General features: G+C 40.0%; 1 protein-coding gene across 1 annotated transcript; it reads left to right on the top strand.

Moving 5' to 3' along the window:
* The first annotated feature begins 9,151 nt into the window (after positions 1 to 9,151).
* LOC113018675 (mucin-2-like) lies at positions 9,152 to 17,951 on the top strand. Its single transcript, XM_026161978.1, has 2 exons — positions 9,152 to 14,066; positions 16,566 to 17,951. Exons 1-2 carry the CDS (start codon positions 9,642 to 9,644, stop codon positions 16,578 to 16,580), a joined length of 4,440 nt encoding a protein of 1,479 aa, XP_026017763.1. The 5' UTR covers positions 9,152 to 9,641; the 3' UTR covers positions 16,581 to 17,951.
* Positions 17,952 to 18,928: the final 977 nt, after the last annotated feature.

Here is an 18,928-nt window from a genome sequence, read left to right on the forward strand (position 1 = left end):
CACAGGTAAATAACTGGCTGCTACTTTTGGAAATTAGATACTCTCAGTAATCAAATTATAACAATTATAAGAGATTTTGCTCAGGTGCAAAACATAGTTCTTTAGTTACTAACGCACAATCAAGCTCTGGTATAAAAAATGATCAGTTATCAGCCATGATCTTTACTCCGTTTGTCTGTGTTGGGTGTGTCTAAACAGTGTTAAAGAAATTCATGGAGATTTTTTTGTGCAGGGGCCAGACTTCTGCGTCATAGTGAGACAGAAAAACTTGTTGAACAGGATCCCAGGTATCACTGATGATCAGAAAAGATGAGGAAACATTTTTAGTTACAATCGAGAAAGAAGTCCATCATGTTTTGTCATTTTTTCCAATGAAAAGCAACTGCTCAGGTGACAAACTCATAGAAGTTTAATTATTTGAAATAAAACATTTGCACTAGTCATATATTCCTTCTTTGTAAACCACTTCCTTAAATTTACAGCAGTCACAGTAGTCACTGATTTGCATCTGACCTGTTTACATTGTAACGGCTGTGAGATGCCACACTCACAGGTGTATGAAGCAGGAACAACTGGTTTCAGAAAGTGACTCTACACAGTTCATCTTTTATTTCTTTTTTAATCTTATTTACGCTTGATGGTGAACTGAAGATTTGCACTAGATTAAGTATCAGTGGTGTTGAAAGGTGAGTATGATTTTTAGATTTTATGACTCCCAACCTTGGGTCTTCCCAACTTGCCATATTTGAACTTCTTCCTCTGTCTGTTTCACGTTGGTTCAGGAATGTGTCCAAGTTAGATCTGGCCACCGTTAAACTCTTAATTATTACATCTTTTTAAGACTGTTATTCTCTAGAATCAGAAGGAAAGGGGGGGAATAGCGGGAAGAAAAGTGCACATGTTTAAGACACTAATCAGAGGTTCAGACAATATTCTATGATTTGACCAGTTTTTTTGTTAAGGTAATATGTTGATTGGTTGTAAAAACACCTTTGCTCCAAATACTTACAGAGTTTCCTGAAAACCTACATTTTTACTATAGCTGTTTACCTGTATATAAAAGTATTCCCCATGTGTATGCACACACACACATATATATATGTATATGCATTATCCATAATATACATGCCTTTTAGGTGCGGAGAGTCTGGTGGTAAAGCAGTATTATTTCCCACATTCATAGTATTAAATTTTGTTGACAATCATTTGTACTAAAGGGCAACATTTAATGCAAAAGTCCTCATGTTTGTCCAGTAAAACAAGTACAACTTAATGTACAACCTTAAATTTACAATAACACAAACAACATAAAAAGATGTTTTTGGTTTGTCTACTGGAGGAAAATACTACACCTTGTAATGTATATTTTATGTACATACAGTGGGGCAAAAAAGTATTTAGTCAGCCACCGATTGTGCAAGTTCCCCCACTTAAAATGATGACAGAGGTCAGTAATTTGCACCAGAGGTACACTTCAACTGTGAGAGACAGAATGTGAAAAAAAAAATCCATGAATCCACATGGTAGGATTTGTAAAGAATTTATTCGTAAATCAGGGTGGAAAATAAGTATTTGGTCAATAACAAAAATACAACTCAATACTTTGTAACATAACCTTTGTTGGCAATAACAGAGGTCAAATGTTTACTATAGGTCTTTACCAGGTTTGCACACACAGTAGCTGGTATTTTGGCCCATTCCTCCATGCAGATCTTCTCGAGAGCAGTGATGTTTTGGGGCTGTCGCCGAGCAACACGGACTTTCAACTCCCGCCACAGATTTTCTATGGGGTTGAGGTCTGGAGACTGGCTAGGCCACTCCAGGACTTTCAAATGCTTCTTACAGAGCCACTCCTTTGTTGCCCGGGCGGTGTGTTTTGGATCATTGTCATGTTGGAAGACCCAGCCTCGTTTCATCTTCAAAGTTCTCACTGATGGAAGGAGGTTTTGGCTCAAAATCTCACGATACATGGCCCCATTCATTCTGTCCTTAACACGGATCAGTCGTCCTGTCCCCTTGGCAGAAAAACAGCCCCATAGCATGATGTTTCCACCCCCATGCTTCACAGTAGGTATGGTGTTCTTGGGATGCAACTCAGTATTCTTCTTCCTCCAAACACGACGAGTTGAGTTTATACCAAAAAGTTCTACTTTGGTTTCATCTGACCACATGACATTCTCCCAATCCTCTGCTGTATCATCCATGTGCTCTCTGGCAAACTTCAGACGGGCCTGGACATGCACTGGCTTCAGCAGCGGAACACGTCTGGCACTGCGGGATTTGATTCCCTGCCGTTGTAGTGTGTTACTGATGGTGACCTTTGTTACTTTGGTCCCAGCTCTCTGCAGGTCATTCACCAGGTCCCCCCGTGTGGTTCTGGGATCTTTGCTCACCGTTCTCATGATCATTTTGACCCCACGGGATGAGATCTTGCATGGAGCCCCAGATCGAGGGAGATTATCAGTGGTCTTGTATGTCTTCCATTTTCTGATGATTGCTCCCACAGTTGATTTTTTCACACCAAGCTGCTTGCCTATTGTAGATTCACTCTTCCCAGTCTGGTGCAGGTCTACAATACTTTTCCTGGTGTCCTTTGAAAGCTCTTTGGTCTTGGCCATGGCGGAGTTTGGAGTCTGACTGTTTGAGGCTGTGGACAGGTGTCTTTTATACAGATGATGAGTTCAAACAGGTGCCATTCATACAGGTAACGAGTGGGGGACAGAAAAGCTTCTTACAGAAGACGTTACAGGTCTGTGAGAGCCAGAGACTTTCCTTGTTTGAGGTGCCCAAATACTTATTTTCCACCCTGATTTACGAATAAATTCTTTACAAATCCTACCATGTGAATTCATGGATTTTTTTTTCACATTCTGTCTCTCACAGTTGAAGTGTACCTCTGGTGCAAATTACTGACCTCTGTCATCATTTTAAGTGGGGGAACTTGCACAATCGGTGGCTGACTAAATACTTTTTTGCCCCACTGTATATGTACATATAGATTCACTTTGACTTTATTACCCGATTCATTTATCAGATCTTTTCCTTTAAAGTCTTGCTTTTTATATTTATCAGTGGACATAAGAATGTGCATTATGCACAGCACATAGTAAAATAACTTGAACTTGAACATGATGTCAAAGATTCTTCTGATGGAATGAAGCTTTTCACTACAAATTCTAGAGGAAAAATGAACTGAATTTGTTTTCTCTTTGTGTTTGCAGTAGTATCAGTTGTACATCCTCATGCTTGGATAAGCATCAGCTGCTACCATGAACTATGCACTGTTTCTAAACCTGCTGGCAGGTGGGTCTAAACACAGCTTTCAGTTTTTCCATTAACCATACAAGAATAGCACACCAGACATCAGATCTATTTTATCAGCATCTAGAAAACATGCAGGTACCTACCAGGCAACTAAACCAGAACCCTCTAACTTTCTTTTTTCTATGCTAGAATGTTATGGGCTTCAATGCTGCACAAATCTATAATTATGTTAGCAAATTAACATAACAACTTGAAAAAATAAAATGTTGTATGAGGATTTGAAATGGGCATTAAAGGTGAGAAAACCCCGACGCTGATGGAACTTTGCAGAGAACACTGGTCATTACAGCAAATCAATACTGAAAACTGGTGAACAATTATGTAAAATCCCCATAGAAGGTTTAGTTCAAAGATGGCAATACAAGCGTCTGAGGTTTACTATTTATTTTACCCATTAACAAATATAAATGAATTCATCCTTTAGTTCAGGGGTCGGCAACCTTTCTGATGAGTAGTGCCATCTAAAATTTCCTCAGAAGTCAATGTGCCATATGATTGCATTAGCAATACATTTAATAACGCTCTTTATGAACAGTTACACACTATATAGAACCACTTTATAGAATTATATTTTGTTCGCAGATGTTGGCAGCTATCAGCAAATAGTTATCAGCTATTTTGAAACAAAAAAAGACACTTTTTATCCATAAGAAGAACTCCATAACAGCAAATGAACTGTACAACAGAAAATGCAAATGCTATTTATGGTCTCCTCACAACAATAAAGAAAAATAAGAAAAATAAACTGGGCAAATATGGCATGTTTGTTAATACAGAGATACACATGTTAATGTGATATCTGGTCTCCCACTCAGATAAAAAGGTCTCCGAGTGTCCAGTGTTCAGACGGCTACCTAAGGACACTCTTCGTGTGAGAGAAAATCTGCTCACACAGATATGTAGAACCAAATACTGTCAATAAGGCCTCTGCAATGTTCTGAAGACAGTTAAACTTGTGAGATAGTGATGTCCAGCAGGTGAAAATACAAGCTCCATGAACACGCACAGCTGTGGATTCCAGCTGCGTTCATAGTTCCGCAAACTTTGACCCCCACAGAGTCAAGGTTTTCAGTTCAATCAGCTGCAATTCAATGTCGCATTAACTGGCATTTTCTCAGCCTGTTAATGTGAGACAAATCCAGCTGCTCATTAAAGCTTTCTGGTTTGATTAGAAAAGCAAACATTGGTCCATGCACCTGAAAGTCCCGAAAACACATTGTGAATTCTGCCTCGAGTCTACGGATGCATCCGTTTATTTCTGCGGTGCTGACGCTGTGCTGAGCGTACAGCTCCTGACGCATTTTTAGTGTTGGAATGTGGAAATTTCAACATCACTTGAAAAAACTGCCAGCTAGCACGTCCCTCTCACAGGTAGGCTAAGTTATTTTTAGCCAATTACAAGATGAATCTGGTAGTTGGGGTTGTTAGCTCACGTACGACAGAGGTCGATTATGTCAGAGGTCGATTATCTTGTTAATAATTTTACCTCCTCACTACGTACGACTCTGGACACTGTAGCTCCTGTGAGAATTAAGGTCTCTAATCAGAAGTACCTGACTCCGTGGTATAATTCTCAAACACGTAGCCTAAAGCAGATGACTCGTAAGCTGGAGAGGAAATGGCGTGTCACAAATTCAGAGGATCATCATTTAGCCTGGAGAAATAGTTTGCTGCTTTATAAGAAAGCCCTCCGCAAAGCCAGAACATCTTACTATTCATCACTGATTGAAGAAAATAAGAACAACCCCAGGTTTCTCTTCAGCACTGTAGCCAGGCTGACAAAAAGTCAGAGCTCTTTTGAGCCAACCATCCCTTTAACGTTAACTAGTAATGACTTCATGAACTTCTTCACAAATAAAATTTTTATCATTAGAGAAAAAATTACCAGTAATCATCCCACAGATGTAATATTATCTACAGCTACTCTTAGTACCATTGATGTTAAGTTAGACTCTTCTTCTCTAATTGATCTTTCTGAGTTAACTTCAATAATTACTTCCTCCAAACCATCAACGTGTCTTTTAGACCCCATTCCTGCATAACTGCTCAAAGAAGTCCTGCCATTAATTAATTCTTTGATACGATCAACCTATCTCTAATAATCAGCTATGTACCACAGGCCTTCAAGCTGGCTGTAGTTAAACCTTTACTCAAAAAGCCATCTCTAGACCCAGCAGTCTTAGCTAATTATAGGCCAATCTCCAACCTTCCTTTCATATCAAAAATCCTTGAAAGAGTAGTTGTCAAACAGCTAACTGATCATCTGCAGAGGAATGGTTTATTTGAAGAGTTTCAGTCAGGTTTCAGAGCTCATCACAGCACAGAAACAGCTTTAGTGAAGGTTACAAATGATCTTCTTATGGCCTCTGACAGTGGACTCATCTCTGTGCTTGTCCTGCTAGACCTCAGTGCAGCATTCGATACTGTCGACCATAATATCCTATTAGAGCGATTAGAACATGCTGTAGGTATTACAGGTACTGCACTGCAGTGGTTTGTATCATATCTATCTAATAGACTCCAATTTGTGCATGTAAATGGAGAGTCCTCTTCACACACTGAGGTTAATTATGGAGTTCCACAGGGTTCAGTGCTAGGACCAATTCTGTTTACATTATACATGCTTCCCTTAGGCAGCATCATTAGAAGACATAGCATACATTTTCACTGCTATGCAGATGACACCCAGCTCTATCTATTCATGATGTTACGGCCGAGAGGGCCAGGCTGTGGGTGTGGACTCAAATGCAGACACGGAGGGAGGCAAAATAGGCGTGAACACAGTGCTTTATTTACAGTGCCTAGTAAAATTACAAAGCAGGAAACTATGAATGCTATGAACTGAGGAAGCTATGAACTGAGAACTATGAGGCCAAACTATGAACATGAAACTCTGACTGAGTGCTATGACTAGGTGCAAGATTTCATGGACGGATCCTGGGAATGGAAAAAGGGGCAGCGGCTTGGGTGGAGGTACACAGTCACTATAATGACAAAATACAGGCAGTCAGTGGCAGTCTAGTGAATCATAGCCGAAGGATTAGACTGTGGTGGTTAGGGCTTACGCGTTGTAGGTGAAAGTGTCATGCAAGGAGTCTCCAGAGAGGGTCCAGAATATACTTGGAGCAAGGGACCTGGCAGGGAGGCAGGCAGGTGGAGTCTTATGATGATAAGGAAGCAACCAGCATCCAGGCGGAGATGTGTGTAGTTCAGCGTGACGGCCAGGTGGGTCCTATGACAAAGAAAACACGGTGAGGAGAAATGCAATTTTTAGGAGGCTCTCACAAGGGCTTGGGAGCCTAGCACTAACGTGAGTTAGCAGTAGATCTGGCAGAGGTCTGTTGTGAGTGCTGGCCTTATATACTGGTGACTTGATTGGTGTGAAAGCTGATTGGAGTCTCTGCCTGAAGGTGGAGCCCAGCAGAGTGGAAAAACCCCGCACTCACCCGGACCATGACACATGAAGCCAGATAACACACACCAATTAGTTAAACTGCAGGAATGTCTTAAAGACATAAAGACGAGGATGGCCGCTAACTTTCTGCTTCTTAATTCAGATAAAACTGAGGTTATTGTACTCGGCCCTGAAAATCTTAGAAATATGGTATCTAAGCAGATTCTTACTCTGGATGGCATTACCTTGGCCTCCAGTAACACCGTGAGGATCCTTGGAGTCATTTTTGTCCAGGACATGTCCTTCAACGCACATATTAAACAAATATGTAAGACTGCTTTCTTCCATTTGCGCAACATCTCTAAAATTAGAAATATCCTGTCTCAGAATGATGCTGAAAAACTAGTTCATGCATTTATTACTTCCAGGCTGGACTACTGTAATTCATTATTATCAGGATGTCCAAAAAACTTGCTGAAAAGCCTTCAGCTAATCCAAAATGCTGCAGCAAGAGTCCTGACAGGGACTAGAAAGAGAGAGCATATTTCTCCTCTTTTGGCTTCCCTTCATTGGCTTCCTGTTAAATCCAGAATTGAATTCAAAATCCTGCTCCTCACATACAAGGTCTTAAATAATCATGCCCCATCTTATCTTAATGACCTTGTAGTACCATATCACCCTATTAGAGCACTTCGCTCTTGCTCTGCAGGCCTACTTGTTGTTCCTAGAGTATTTAAAAGTAGAATGGGAGGGAGAGCCTTCAGTTTTCAGGCCCCTCTTCTGTGGAACCAGCTTCCAGTTTGGATTCGGGAGACAGACACTATCTCTACTTTTAAGATTAGGCTTAAAACTTTCCTTTTTGCTAAAGCATATAGTTAGGGCTGGACCAGGTGACCCTGGATCCTCCCTTAGTTATGCTGCAATAGATGTAGGCTGCCGGGGATTCCCATGATGCATTGAGTTTTTCCCTTTCCAGTCACCTTTCTCACTCACTATGTGTTAATAGACCTCTCTGCATTGAATCATATCTGATATAAACCTCTGTCTCTCTTCCACAGCATGTCTTTTATCCTGTCTTCCTTCTCTCACCCCAACCGGTCGCAGCAGATGGCCACGCCCCTCCCTGAGCCTGGTTCTGCCGGAGGTTTCTTCCTGTTAAAAGGGAGTTAGGGGGTCATATAATTGTTGGGTTTTTCTCTTTATCTATGAAGCGCCTTGAGGCAACTTTTGTTGTGATTTGGCGCTATATAAATAAAATTGAATTGAGTTGAACATACCGTCATTAAGAAGCGGCACAACTAATGTGTCTATGTGAGCTAATTTGCGATGTGCACCGCTGGCTAGTATGCAGTACGAGTTATTCTAACTGAGTGTAAAAAGTCAGCACAACGAAAATAAACCACACCTAAACTTGTTTATATCTGATCCCAGATAGACTGCAGGTCATAACTTCTTACCTGATGTTCAGTTCACCTGACACTCGGACCGGTGGCTGCCTCGGGTCTCTCCTCCTCTTGCCTCCCCTTTCCCTCATCCACCAGCTGGAACCCAAACTTGAGTGACAATGTGACCTAAATTACATCCTGGGGAAAATTGTGTCACCACCTCAGAGTTCATGTCAGGAGTATGATCACAAACGTCCTAGTGTCTTCACCAGGGCTTTTAGAATAATAATGGGGCGACAAAAGCCTTAATCCTTAAAAATGTATCACATACATTTGCAAAGTTATGGTTACAGACTTGTCTCACCTGTTCACTTTTATTTTGAGTTTAATTAATTTGCTAAAAGGACAATGCACTCAAAAGTCATTAGAGTACATGTAAAAATTTTCATCTATTTTTTCTTTTTTTTTCTTCTTTTTTACATATTGTGTAAAAATGTAAGTTAGTGGGGTTGGGTTAATTGGTGAACCACTTGATGTGAGTGCGAATGATTGTCTGTCTCTCTGAGTTAGACCTCAGTTAGGCTGGCGACCTCTCCAGGTTGTACTCTACGTTTTGCCCCAAGTATTAAGGGAAGAAAATAGATGTAAAATGTTAACAATTTAAACCTATCTGGTTAAGTGAAGTTTACTTGACTGGTATATATTCAGATTATACCAAGCAAATGTTCCTTAACGACTAATTATTTAAGTCAGTAAACATTTGATTTGATATTTTTCGGCTGCACTTTACTCAAAATTATTTTTTTGGGTTTATGAGGGCAAATCATTTTTTTTGAGTGCACTGTGATACATATACTCACATCTACGGAAGAGGATTAGGGCCACTGGGAAAAAAAAAACAGAATTCTGACTTTAATCTCAGAATTCTGAGAAAAAAAGTCAGAATTCTGAGATTAAAGTCAGAATTCTTTTTTTTCCCCAGTGGCCCTAATCCTCTTCCGTACACATCACAGCAAAATGATTTAGGTTTTAATTTTTGCTATTGCTTATAGCATGTTATACTACATTAGTTTATGTAAAACTGTTTGGTTTTCATCTCTTCCACAGCTTTGTACATAATTCAGGACAAATCGATAAATGAGGCTTTTGCAAATGAAGAACAGCTGCTAAAAAGTGATAATTCATCCACACCAAAACCAAGGATTTCATCTACAGAAGCAAATACATTTACTCCAACAACCACTCCGAAAACCAGCTTGAATAGAACAGAGGAAATCCAAGGAGAAAACAGAACATCAGAACCAAATAAGCATAAACTTACAACATCAAAAAATGAAATTCAAAATATAAGCCCTGGTAACGTTACACACTTGACTGATAGTCATGAACGTACCCAAATCAGCCAATCACCAAATGCAAACGTAGGCCAAGCAGTATCAGAACACGAAATTCTATCAACAATCTTAACTCCGGCAACACAGTCAGAAACTCCAGCAGGAGCTAGACCATCAGAGACAGTCAAATCAGCGGCTTCACCAATGTCAACGTCAGCATCATCTACAACAGAGCCATCCAAAGGTGGCAATCAAACCTATGGCTCAACAACAACAACCCGACATACAACACCAACAAACAGTGCATCTGGTTCTAGTACAACAGGGGTGAAAACCCAAACTGCAGGATCTGCGGACACAGTGGCCATTACAACTCCCAAACAGTCTGGTCCACTCACAACTGATATACATGCATCTACAACAGCCCTTACATCAACACAAACGACAGTGTCTATTACAGCAACAACAACTGAGCCTACAGCATCTACAAAGGAAAGCATCACCACAACAAGGCAGACAACATCATACACAGAAACAGAATTCACAACACCAACAAATAGCACTGTACCATCGAACCTAACCACAACATCGTTTCCAATCACATCAAATCAAAAAGCTTTATCAGGAAACACAGCATCACAACAAAGTACAGGCGATGAAACAACAAACATGCAAACAGAAACTTCCACTTTTAAATCAACAAAAGAAATGCCAACAGATGTCCCAAAACCAACCTACACACCATCATATAGAAGTGAAGGCACAACTCTTCAACCACTGGCCACAGCATCCACAAATGTGTCACCCACATCTGTAACAAGACCAGCAACCAAGGAGGAAGGTAGCAGTACTGATCAGTTTACACAAGAATTTACCAAATCTGCAGCATCTGTGACAACTACGTCAGTAACACCAACTCAGGTCATACAACATATAGCACAATCAACCATGACAGAAAACACTTCACTGGAAACATTTCAGAGTACACCTGAGGGAACACCAGAATCACCAAAAAGTACGGCTATTCTAACAGGATCTAGCACATCAGAAACGGCCCCATCAAAAACAAATGAATGGTATACAACTTCAAATCAGTCTGCTGGATCAACAGATGGTAAAGGTTCCACACCATCATATGGTGAATCAGTGACCAACACAATAACGCAAACTACAACAGCTTCGCTTGCAACATCACAGGATTTATCAACAATCTTAACTCCGGCAACACAGTCAGAAACTTCAGCAGGAGCTAGACCATCAGAGATAGCCAAATCAGCGGCTTCACCAATGTCAACGTCAGCATCATCTACAACAGAGCCATCCACAGGTGGGAATCAAACCTATGGCTCAACAACAACAACCCGACATACAACACCAACAAACAGTGCATATGGTTCTAGTAAAACAGGGGTGAAAACCCAAACTGCAGGATCTGTGGACACAGTGGCCATTACAACTCCCAAACAGTCTGGTCCACTCACAACTGATATACATGCATCTACAACAGCCCTTACATCAACACAAACGACAGTGTCTATTACAGCAACAACAACTGAGCCTACAGCATCTACAAAGGAAAGCATCACTACAACAAGGCAGACAACATCATACACAGAAACAGAATTCACAACACCAACAAATAGCACAGTACCATCGAACCTACCCACAACATCGTTTCCAATCACATCAAATCAAAAAGCTTTATCAGGAAACACAGCATCACAACAAAGTACAGGCGATGAAACAACAAACATGCAAACAGAAACTTCCACTTTTAAATCAACAAAAGAAATGCCAACAGATGTCCCAAAACCAACCTACACACCATCATATAGAAGTGAAGGCACAACTCTTCAACCACTGGCCACAGCATCCACAAATGTGTCACCCACATCTGTAACAAGACCAGCAACCAAGGAGGAAGGTAGCAGTACTGATCAGTTTACACAAGAATTTACCAAATCTGCAGCATCTGTGACAACTACGTCAGTAACACCAACTCAGGCCATACAACATATAGCACAATCAACCATGACAGAAAACACTTCACTGGAAACATTTCAGAGTACACCTGAGGGAACACCAGAATCACCAAAAAGTACGGCTATTCTAACAGGATCTAGCACATCAGAAACGGCCCCATCAAAAACAAATGAATGGTATACAACTTCAAATCAGTCTGCTGGATCAACAGATGGTAAAGGTTCCACACCATCATATGGTGAATCAGTGACCAACACAATAACGCAAACTACAACAGCTTCGCTTGCAACATCACAGGATTTATCAACAATCTTAACTCCGGCAACACAGTCAGAAACTTCAGCAGGAGCTAGACCATCAGAGATAGCCAAATCAGCGGCTTCACCAATGTCAACGTCAGCATCATCTACAACAGAGCCATCCACAGGTGGGAATCAAACCTATGGCTCAACAACAACAACCCGACATACAACACCAACAAACAGTGCATATGGTTCTAGTAAAACAGGGGTGAAAACCCAAACTGCAGGATCTGTGGACACAGTGGCCATTACAACTCCCAAACAGTCTGGTCCACTCACAACTGATATACATGCATCTACAACAGCCCTTACATCAACACAAACGACAGTGTCTATTACAGCAACAACAACTGAGCCTACAGCATCTACAAAGGAAAGCATCACTACAACAAGGCAGACAACATCATACACAGAAACAGAATTCACAACACCAACAAATAGCACTGTACCATCGAACCTAACCACAACATCGTTTCCAATCACATCAAATCAAAAAGCTTTATCAGGAAACACAGCATCACAACAAAGTACAGGCGATGAAACAACAAACATGCAAACAGAAACTTCCACTTTTAAATCAACAAAAGAAATGCCAACAGATGTCCCAAAACCAACCTACACACCATCATATAGAAGTGAAGGCACAACTCTTCAACCACTGGCCACAGCATCCACAAATGTGTCACCCACATCTGTAACAAGACCAGCAACCAAGGAGGAAGGTAGCAGTACTGATCAGTTTACACAAGAATTTACCAAATCTGCAGCATCTGTGACAACTACGTCAGTAACACCAACTCAGGCCATACAACATATAGCACAATCAACCATGACAGAAAACACTTCACTGGAAACATTTCAGAGTACACCTGAGGGAACACCAGAATCACCAAAAAGTACGGCTATTCTAACAGGATCTAGCACATCAGAAACGGCCCCATCAAAAACAAATGAATGGTATACAACTTCAAATCAGTCTGCTGGATCAACAGATGGTAAAGGTTCCACACCATCATATGGTGAATCAGTGACCAACACAATAACGCAAACTACAACAGCTTCGCTTGCAACATCACAGGATTTATCAACAATCTTAACTCCGGCAACACAGTCAGAAACTTCAGCAGGAGCTAGACCATCAGAGATAGCCAAATCAGCGGCTTCACCAATGTCAACGTCAGCATCATCTACAACAGAGCCATCCACAGGTGGGAATCAAACCTATGGCTCAACAACAACAACCCGACATACAACACCAACAAACAGTGCATATGGTTCTAGTAAAACAGGGGTGAAAACCCAAACTGCAGGATCTGTGGACACAGTGGCCATTACAACTCCCAAACAGTCTGGTCCACTCACAACTGATATACATGCATCTACAACAGCCCTTACATCAACACAAACGACAGTGTCTATTACAGCAACAACAACTGAGCCTACAGCATCTACAAAGGAAAGCATCACTACAACAAGGCAGACAACATCATACACAGAAACAGAATTCACAACACCAACAAATAGCACTGTACCATCGAACCTAACCACAACATCGTTTCCAATCACATCAAATCAAAAAGCTTTATCAGGAAACACAGCATCACAACAAAGTACAGGCGATGAAACAACAAACATGCAAACAGAAACTTCCACTTTTAAATCAACAAAAGAAATGCCAACAGATGTCCCAAAACCAACCTACACACCATCATATAGAAGTGAAGGCACAACTCTTCAACCACTGGCCACAGCATCCACAAATGTGTCACCCACATCTGTAACAAGACCAGCAACCAAGGAGGAAGGTAGCAGTACTGATCAGTTTACACAAGAATTTACCAAATCTGCAGCATCTGTGACAACTACGTCAGTAACACCAACTCAGGCCATACAACATATAGCACAATCAACCATGACAGAAAACACTTCACTGGAAACATTTCAGAGTACACCCGAGGGAACAACAAATGGGACTCCTTCCCAAAGTAAAGGAACTGTTGCTAACAAAAATGTAAACAGCTCTGTCACACCCTCACCCTCATTCAGCCCTTTACCATCTACAGTAATGGTTCCAAAATCCACTGCTGTAATAGAGTCGAGTTCGCCTTCATTATTTTCTACAGAGCAATCATCACCAAACACTGCCCAAGCCAACACAACAGGGCCCCAAGTTAACTCTACATCTTTCCCCCCATCTACGGCCAACACAATATTTTTTAAGTATACACCCAAGATTGCCACTCTGACCCCTCTTATCTTTGATTATCCAATTGTGAACCGCATCAGCTTTCCTGCTTCCAATGATTCAAACCCAGAAGAACAATTGCAGAACAACACAAATCAGGTAAAGAAAAATGCTCAGACCTTTTCTTTTTGACAGACAATTTCACATCCACCTGCTCTTGATGTTTAGGCAAACCAGCTTCTCCCTTTAGCTTTCTATTTTTTTTTTTTATCTATATCTTAAAGACTTTTCCAAAACCTCATACTGAAGTGTACTTGCCAACATAGCAAAGAACTTGCTTTTAAATTTTTAGGGTGTGCATGTATATTAATATAAGATGCTTGATGAATTCGCTAATACAACTATATTTAAATACAGAGGTGGGTAGTAACGAGTTACATTTACTCCGTTAAATTTACTTGAGTAAGTTTTTGAAAAAAATGTACTTTTAAAGTACCTTTTTTTGCACGATACTTTTTACTTTTACTTGAGTACATTTGTGAAGAAGAAACGTTACTTTTACTCCGCTACATTTGCAAAATTTGACTCGTTACTTTTTAAAAAAAATAAATAGTTTAACACATTAGATAACACGCCGCCAGTGGAGTTTCCGGTAACTTTTTTACCAATCAGATGTGGCCATGCAGTCACATGACCAGTTTGAAACTGTGGCGGGCAGAGCGGCCCAAGCGTCTGAAAGTAGTGGACACACGGAAAGAAGAAACAATATAACATGGCAGAGCCAGTCGTCTACGCTAGAGCTGAAGAGGATGGACAGCCTTGGCCTCATAGACAAACAATGTTTAGTTTAAAAGCAGTACAAAAGAACAGCTATGTCTTCAGTGAGAGCCAAAACAAACCAACTTTTCAGCGTGAAAAAACTCAGCTCGTGTAACCTGAGGAAACGGTAAGTTTTCTCTAAATATCTTTTTAGCTGTAGTTAACTGGATGTCAGTCTTATGTTACAGCAGCTGTGTCGAGCTCGAGCTGCGAATCATATTTTCGGCGCTACGTTGTAGTGAGGTTTGTGAAGTTTGTGGGTGTTTTGTGCAGCTTCGGCTGTCCTTTTAACTGCACGCTGGTTAGCTAGCGTGAGCTATAAGCTAACAGCTAGCCTGGTTAATGACGCTAGAGTTCAACACACATGCGAACAGCTCGTCTCTACTGCTTTAACTGTTAAAACAGAAGGCAATACTGCGGGTGACAGGGTTTATTATGTGAAACAGCAGCTTGTTTAGTTTAAACAGTCTGTATTAAGCTTGGCAAACACTGCGATTTTTTTATTCAGCTCCTGCTCAAACTGTACAATTAAATCTCAGGGGTTAAAAGTTCATAGGTCACCATGCAGGGTCTCACACTAGACGGCCTGATGCTCTGATGCAACCTGATTGCTCAAACTGTGCGTCGATAACATGAAGCTTATCATACAAAATCTGTCTCTCGCTCTCCCTCTCTCTGTCTTACAGACACACACACACACACCACCACCATCAACTTTGCTAAATTACTAATGAAAAACATTGACCAGGCACCTGTGATTGAGCAGCAATGTCCATCCAACTCTTTTCATGGTTGTTGTAGTCGAGATAATTTTGTGAGGCCACATTGAAAAGCCTTGGATACGGAAGCGTAGAGCTGCCACCCAGGCAAAAGAAAAGCAGAGCTATATCACGTTATAACATGAAAAGTATATTGTTCTAACAATATACCTTTCGCGTTTGAACAATATATTATCACGTTCGTACAATATAAATATTATATTGTACAAACATGAAAAGTATATTGTTGGGGGTTAGGAAAGCCAGAAGCAGGGAAGCTGGAGAGGTACCTTTCATGTCCATTCACTGGAGGTGTGGATCTATTGCATGGCTTTCCTCACATCAAGAAGCTGTCCATCAAAATCAATACAGCTCTTCCTGCATCTGGAGCTTGTGAAGGACTTCTCAGTGATGCAGGACTCCTGTTCACTGCTAAACAGTTACAGCTTCACAGAAAGAACCTTGAGAGCAAACTGCTGCTGAAGCTTAACCATCACCTCATTGAGTGAAGAAATGGCACACCCATACAACTTATGGTAAACTGAGATCCCTTGTATGTACATATGTTGAAGATGCCTCATTCTAATGTTTTCTCTGAGGCAAAAATGAATATAAAGTTTACAGCATATCTTGGCACTGGAAATTGTTTGCACTGTTTATATATTTATATTATTTACTGTAGATATTGGTTAAATAGGCTTTAAAACTGAAATCTGGAAATTAAAATAGTTGTGCCTTATTTTGTTGATGTTTTTACATATATTCCTTTTGAAAATACTAAAATTTGTATATTTATTAATTTTTCTTTGTCTGATAGCATTTATTTAAAAAATAAATCTGACATTTCAAACAGTTACTCGCTACTTGAGTAGTCTTTTCGCCAAGTCCTTTTTTACTCTTGAGTAACGTTTTTGACGATTACATTTCACTTTTACTTGAGTAATAATATTTTAAAGTAATGCTACTCTTACTTGAGTACAATTTTTGGATACTCGACCCACCTCTGTTTAAATATTAAAAAAGCTAGCAAGATTTTACTTTTTATGCTGTAATAAATGTTCTTTCTTTTAATTACACTCAGGCAGGCAGCACCTGATTGATAGTCACCTGATGGCCCCCTTGGAGAGCAATAACACAGAAAAAAATGCGTCAGAGACTGTAGCAAAATGTGTTGTATCAAGTGATGTAAAAGAAGAAAAAAAAATACTTTGCCTTCAGCTTGTCTTGATCCCAAATGTCTGACAGTGAAAGACCTGGTTTTGCAAGCTGCGTGTTATTTTCATTAGCTCACCTGCCCATTGATGTGAAGCACAATGTTACATAGATTAGATAGGCTGTAGCTCTGAAATAAATGGTGTACAGCAAGAAGTAACCTGAGTTTCATTTATGCTCTGAATTGTTGTAACAATGATTGTAAAAGTGAGCCAAGCACTGACATGTTCGTGGTGGTTGTGGTGTTTAAGTAAGGTACACTGCACTCCTCTCTTTGTTTGAATTCAAGATTCCAGGTGTGTTAACGAACATAATGAAAAAAGAACGAAAAAGAATACACATATGTACAAATTGTATATAATTTGTGCTTTTTAGTATGCCAAGCTGTTTTTAAGCTCTTTTCTGTGTATAAATGCTCAACAGTCTTTAATCATAATTAAGTTTAACGCATAATTAGGTGCACCAAAGCAAAAGCACTGGAGCACAGTAGTTGCTATTTTTCAAATTTATCATTATTTAAATTCTCATTGTTATGTATTATTAGTCACCAAAATTCTCTCCCAGGCTCAGGCAGCAGGGCTTTGGTGTTTGTCCCTCTTTTCATTCGGAACATTCAAAAAATAGCTTTGAAGTTAATGAGCACACTCGATTTTCATCATATCAGCAACACCTGCACAACATTACAGAATTGCTAGATTATACAAAAGCTATTCAAGTTTAAATGGTTTTCAGGGATCGCAACAAGTGTGACAGTTTCAGAATTAACCCTGTCATGCATAAATTATTACAACCTCAATCAGGATTTTTTCTCAAGTATTTTTATTCATCTTTTGGCATAAAAAAGGATTTTGGATCTTCATTTTTTATCAAGGAGTTTTTTACATGTCCACTTAAGTGGACAACACTGACTGACCAGTGGGTGGCAGGGTGACATGAGTGACACATCAGTGTCCAATGTGGTAGCTTATGTGCTAGTATACCATCAACACTGTCACAAATACAAGAAAACAACCTTTTAATATCTGTCCACTAAAGTAACCACTATGCGTGAAAGGGTTAAAGCCCATACATCACATATATAACATGTGTCCAGCTGCCTCTGTCACACAGAGAGACCTGGTGATTAGCACAGTCTGGACATTACAGTAACAATTTAATCAAAGTGTGCTAAATCTGAATGATAACAGTTTTTCTATATCTAATTAACTATCCTGTGGCCACCATTTGTTTTGATTTATGACTGCCTGTAAATATTTTGGACTATCAAAATAAAATCTTTGATATAATAAAGACCGTTTAAAATCTGTTTCTTTCTTCCTTTTGGGATAGCTTTTGTTTCAAACTGCTTACATTTTTCTCCCAGTTTTTCTTGCAAAGTTTGAATAGCCATTTTTTATCTTCTGATGGCTCTCAATAGAGCCTGCTAGCTCATATTGACAGATGACGTTCAAAATCTCTTCAAAAATGTGTAATGATCTAAAAGTACTCTAAGCCACCCATGTGTTTGTCAGGAAGATAGCCACTTGTGCATCTGGTTTTCATAACTACTGTGAAAGAACAAAGAAATGAGTGATTTCCAAGGAATGATTTAATTTTAAAATCTATACATTAAATTCCATTCAATTTTATTCATGCCGTCACGGTGGGAAGGAAAAACTTCCATTTAACAAGAAGAACGCCCCGGGATAACCAGTCTCAGGCAGGGCAGCCATCTGCCACTACTGGCTAGAGATGTGAGGAGGGAGAGAGGACAAAAGACACTCATATATTTTACACAGTAATCATGATTTACTGCTATTGAAAAGATAGCAGTAAAAAGAAAGTAGTTACAATTGAGGAGTTCACTTGAATAGAATGCATAAAGAACCTCACTTAGGTGAAATGTGAACTCAAAATGCAGCTTTATTGCTGAGAAAGGAAAAGGGATACAAAACTGGGAAAAATAACATGAACACAGCACGGGGGACACAGCTGACACAAATTAACATGACACCACAGGGAAAGCAAAACAAGATACGTGAAACATGGAAATACGAGACAATAAAACAGGAAACTGGGGAATGTGACACAGGAGTGTAGGAGAGGCAGACGAGAGGGAGAGAGAGAGAAGAGACGAGTTAGACATGACGGACTGGGAAAACTGGATAAAAATGGAATAAACCGGAAAGGGAAAACAAGGCACAAGAACTCAGACAAACACACAAACAGAGACGCACAGAGGGAGACGCAGAG

The sequence above is a fragment of the Astatotilapia calliptera genome, chromosome 3, assembly GCF_900246225.1.
Source record: "Astatotilapia calliptera chromosome 3, fAstCal1.2, whole genome shotgun sequence".
NCBI lineage: Eukaryota > Metazoa > Chordata > Actinopteri > Cichliformes > Cichlidae > Astatotilapia > Astatotilapia calliptera.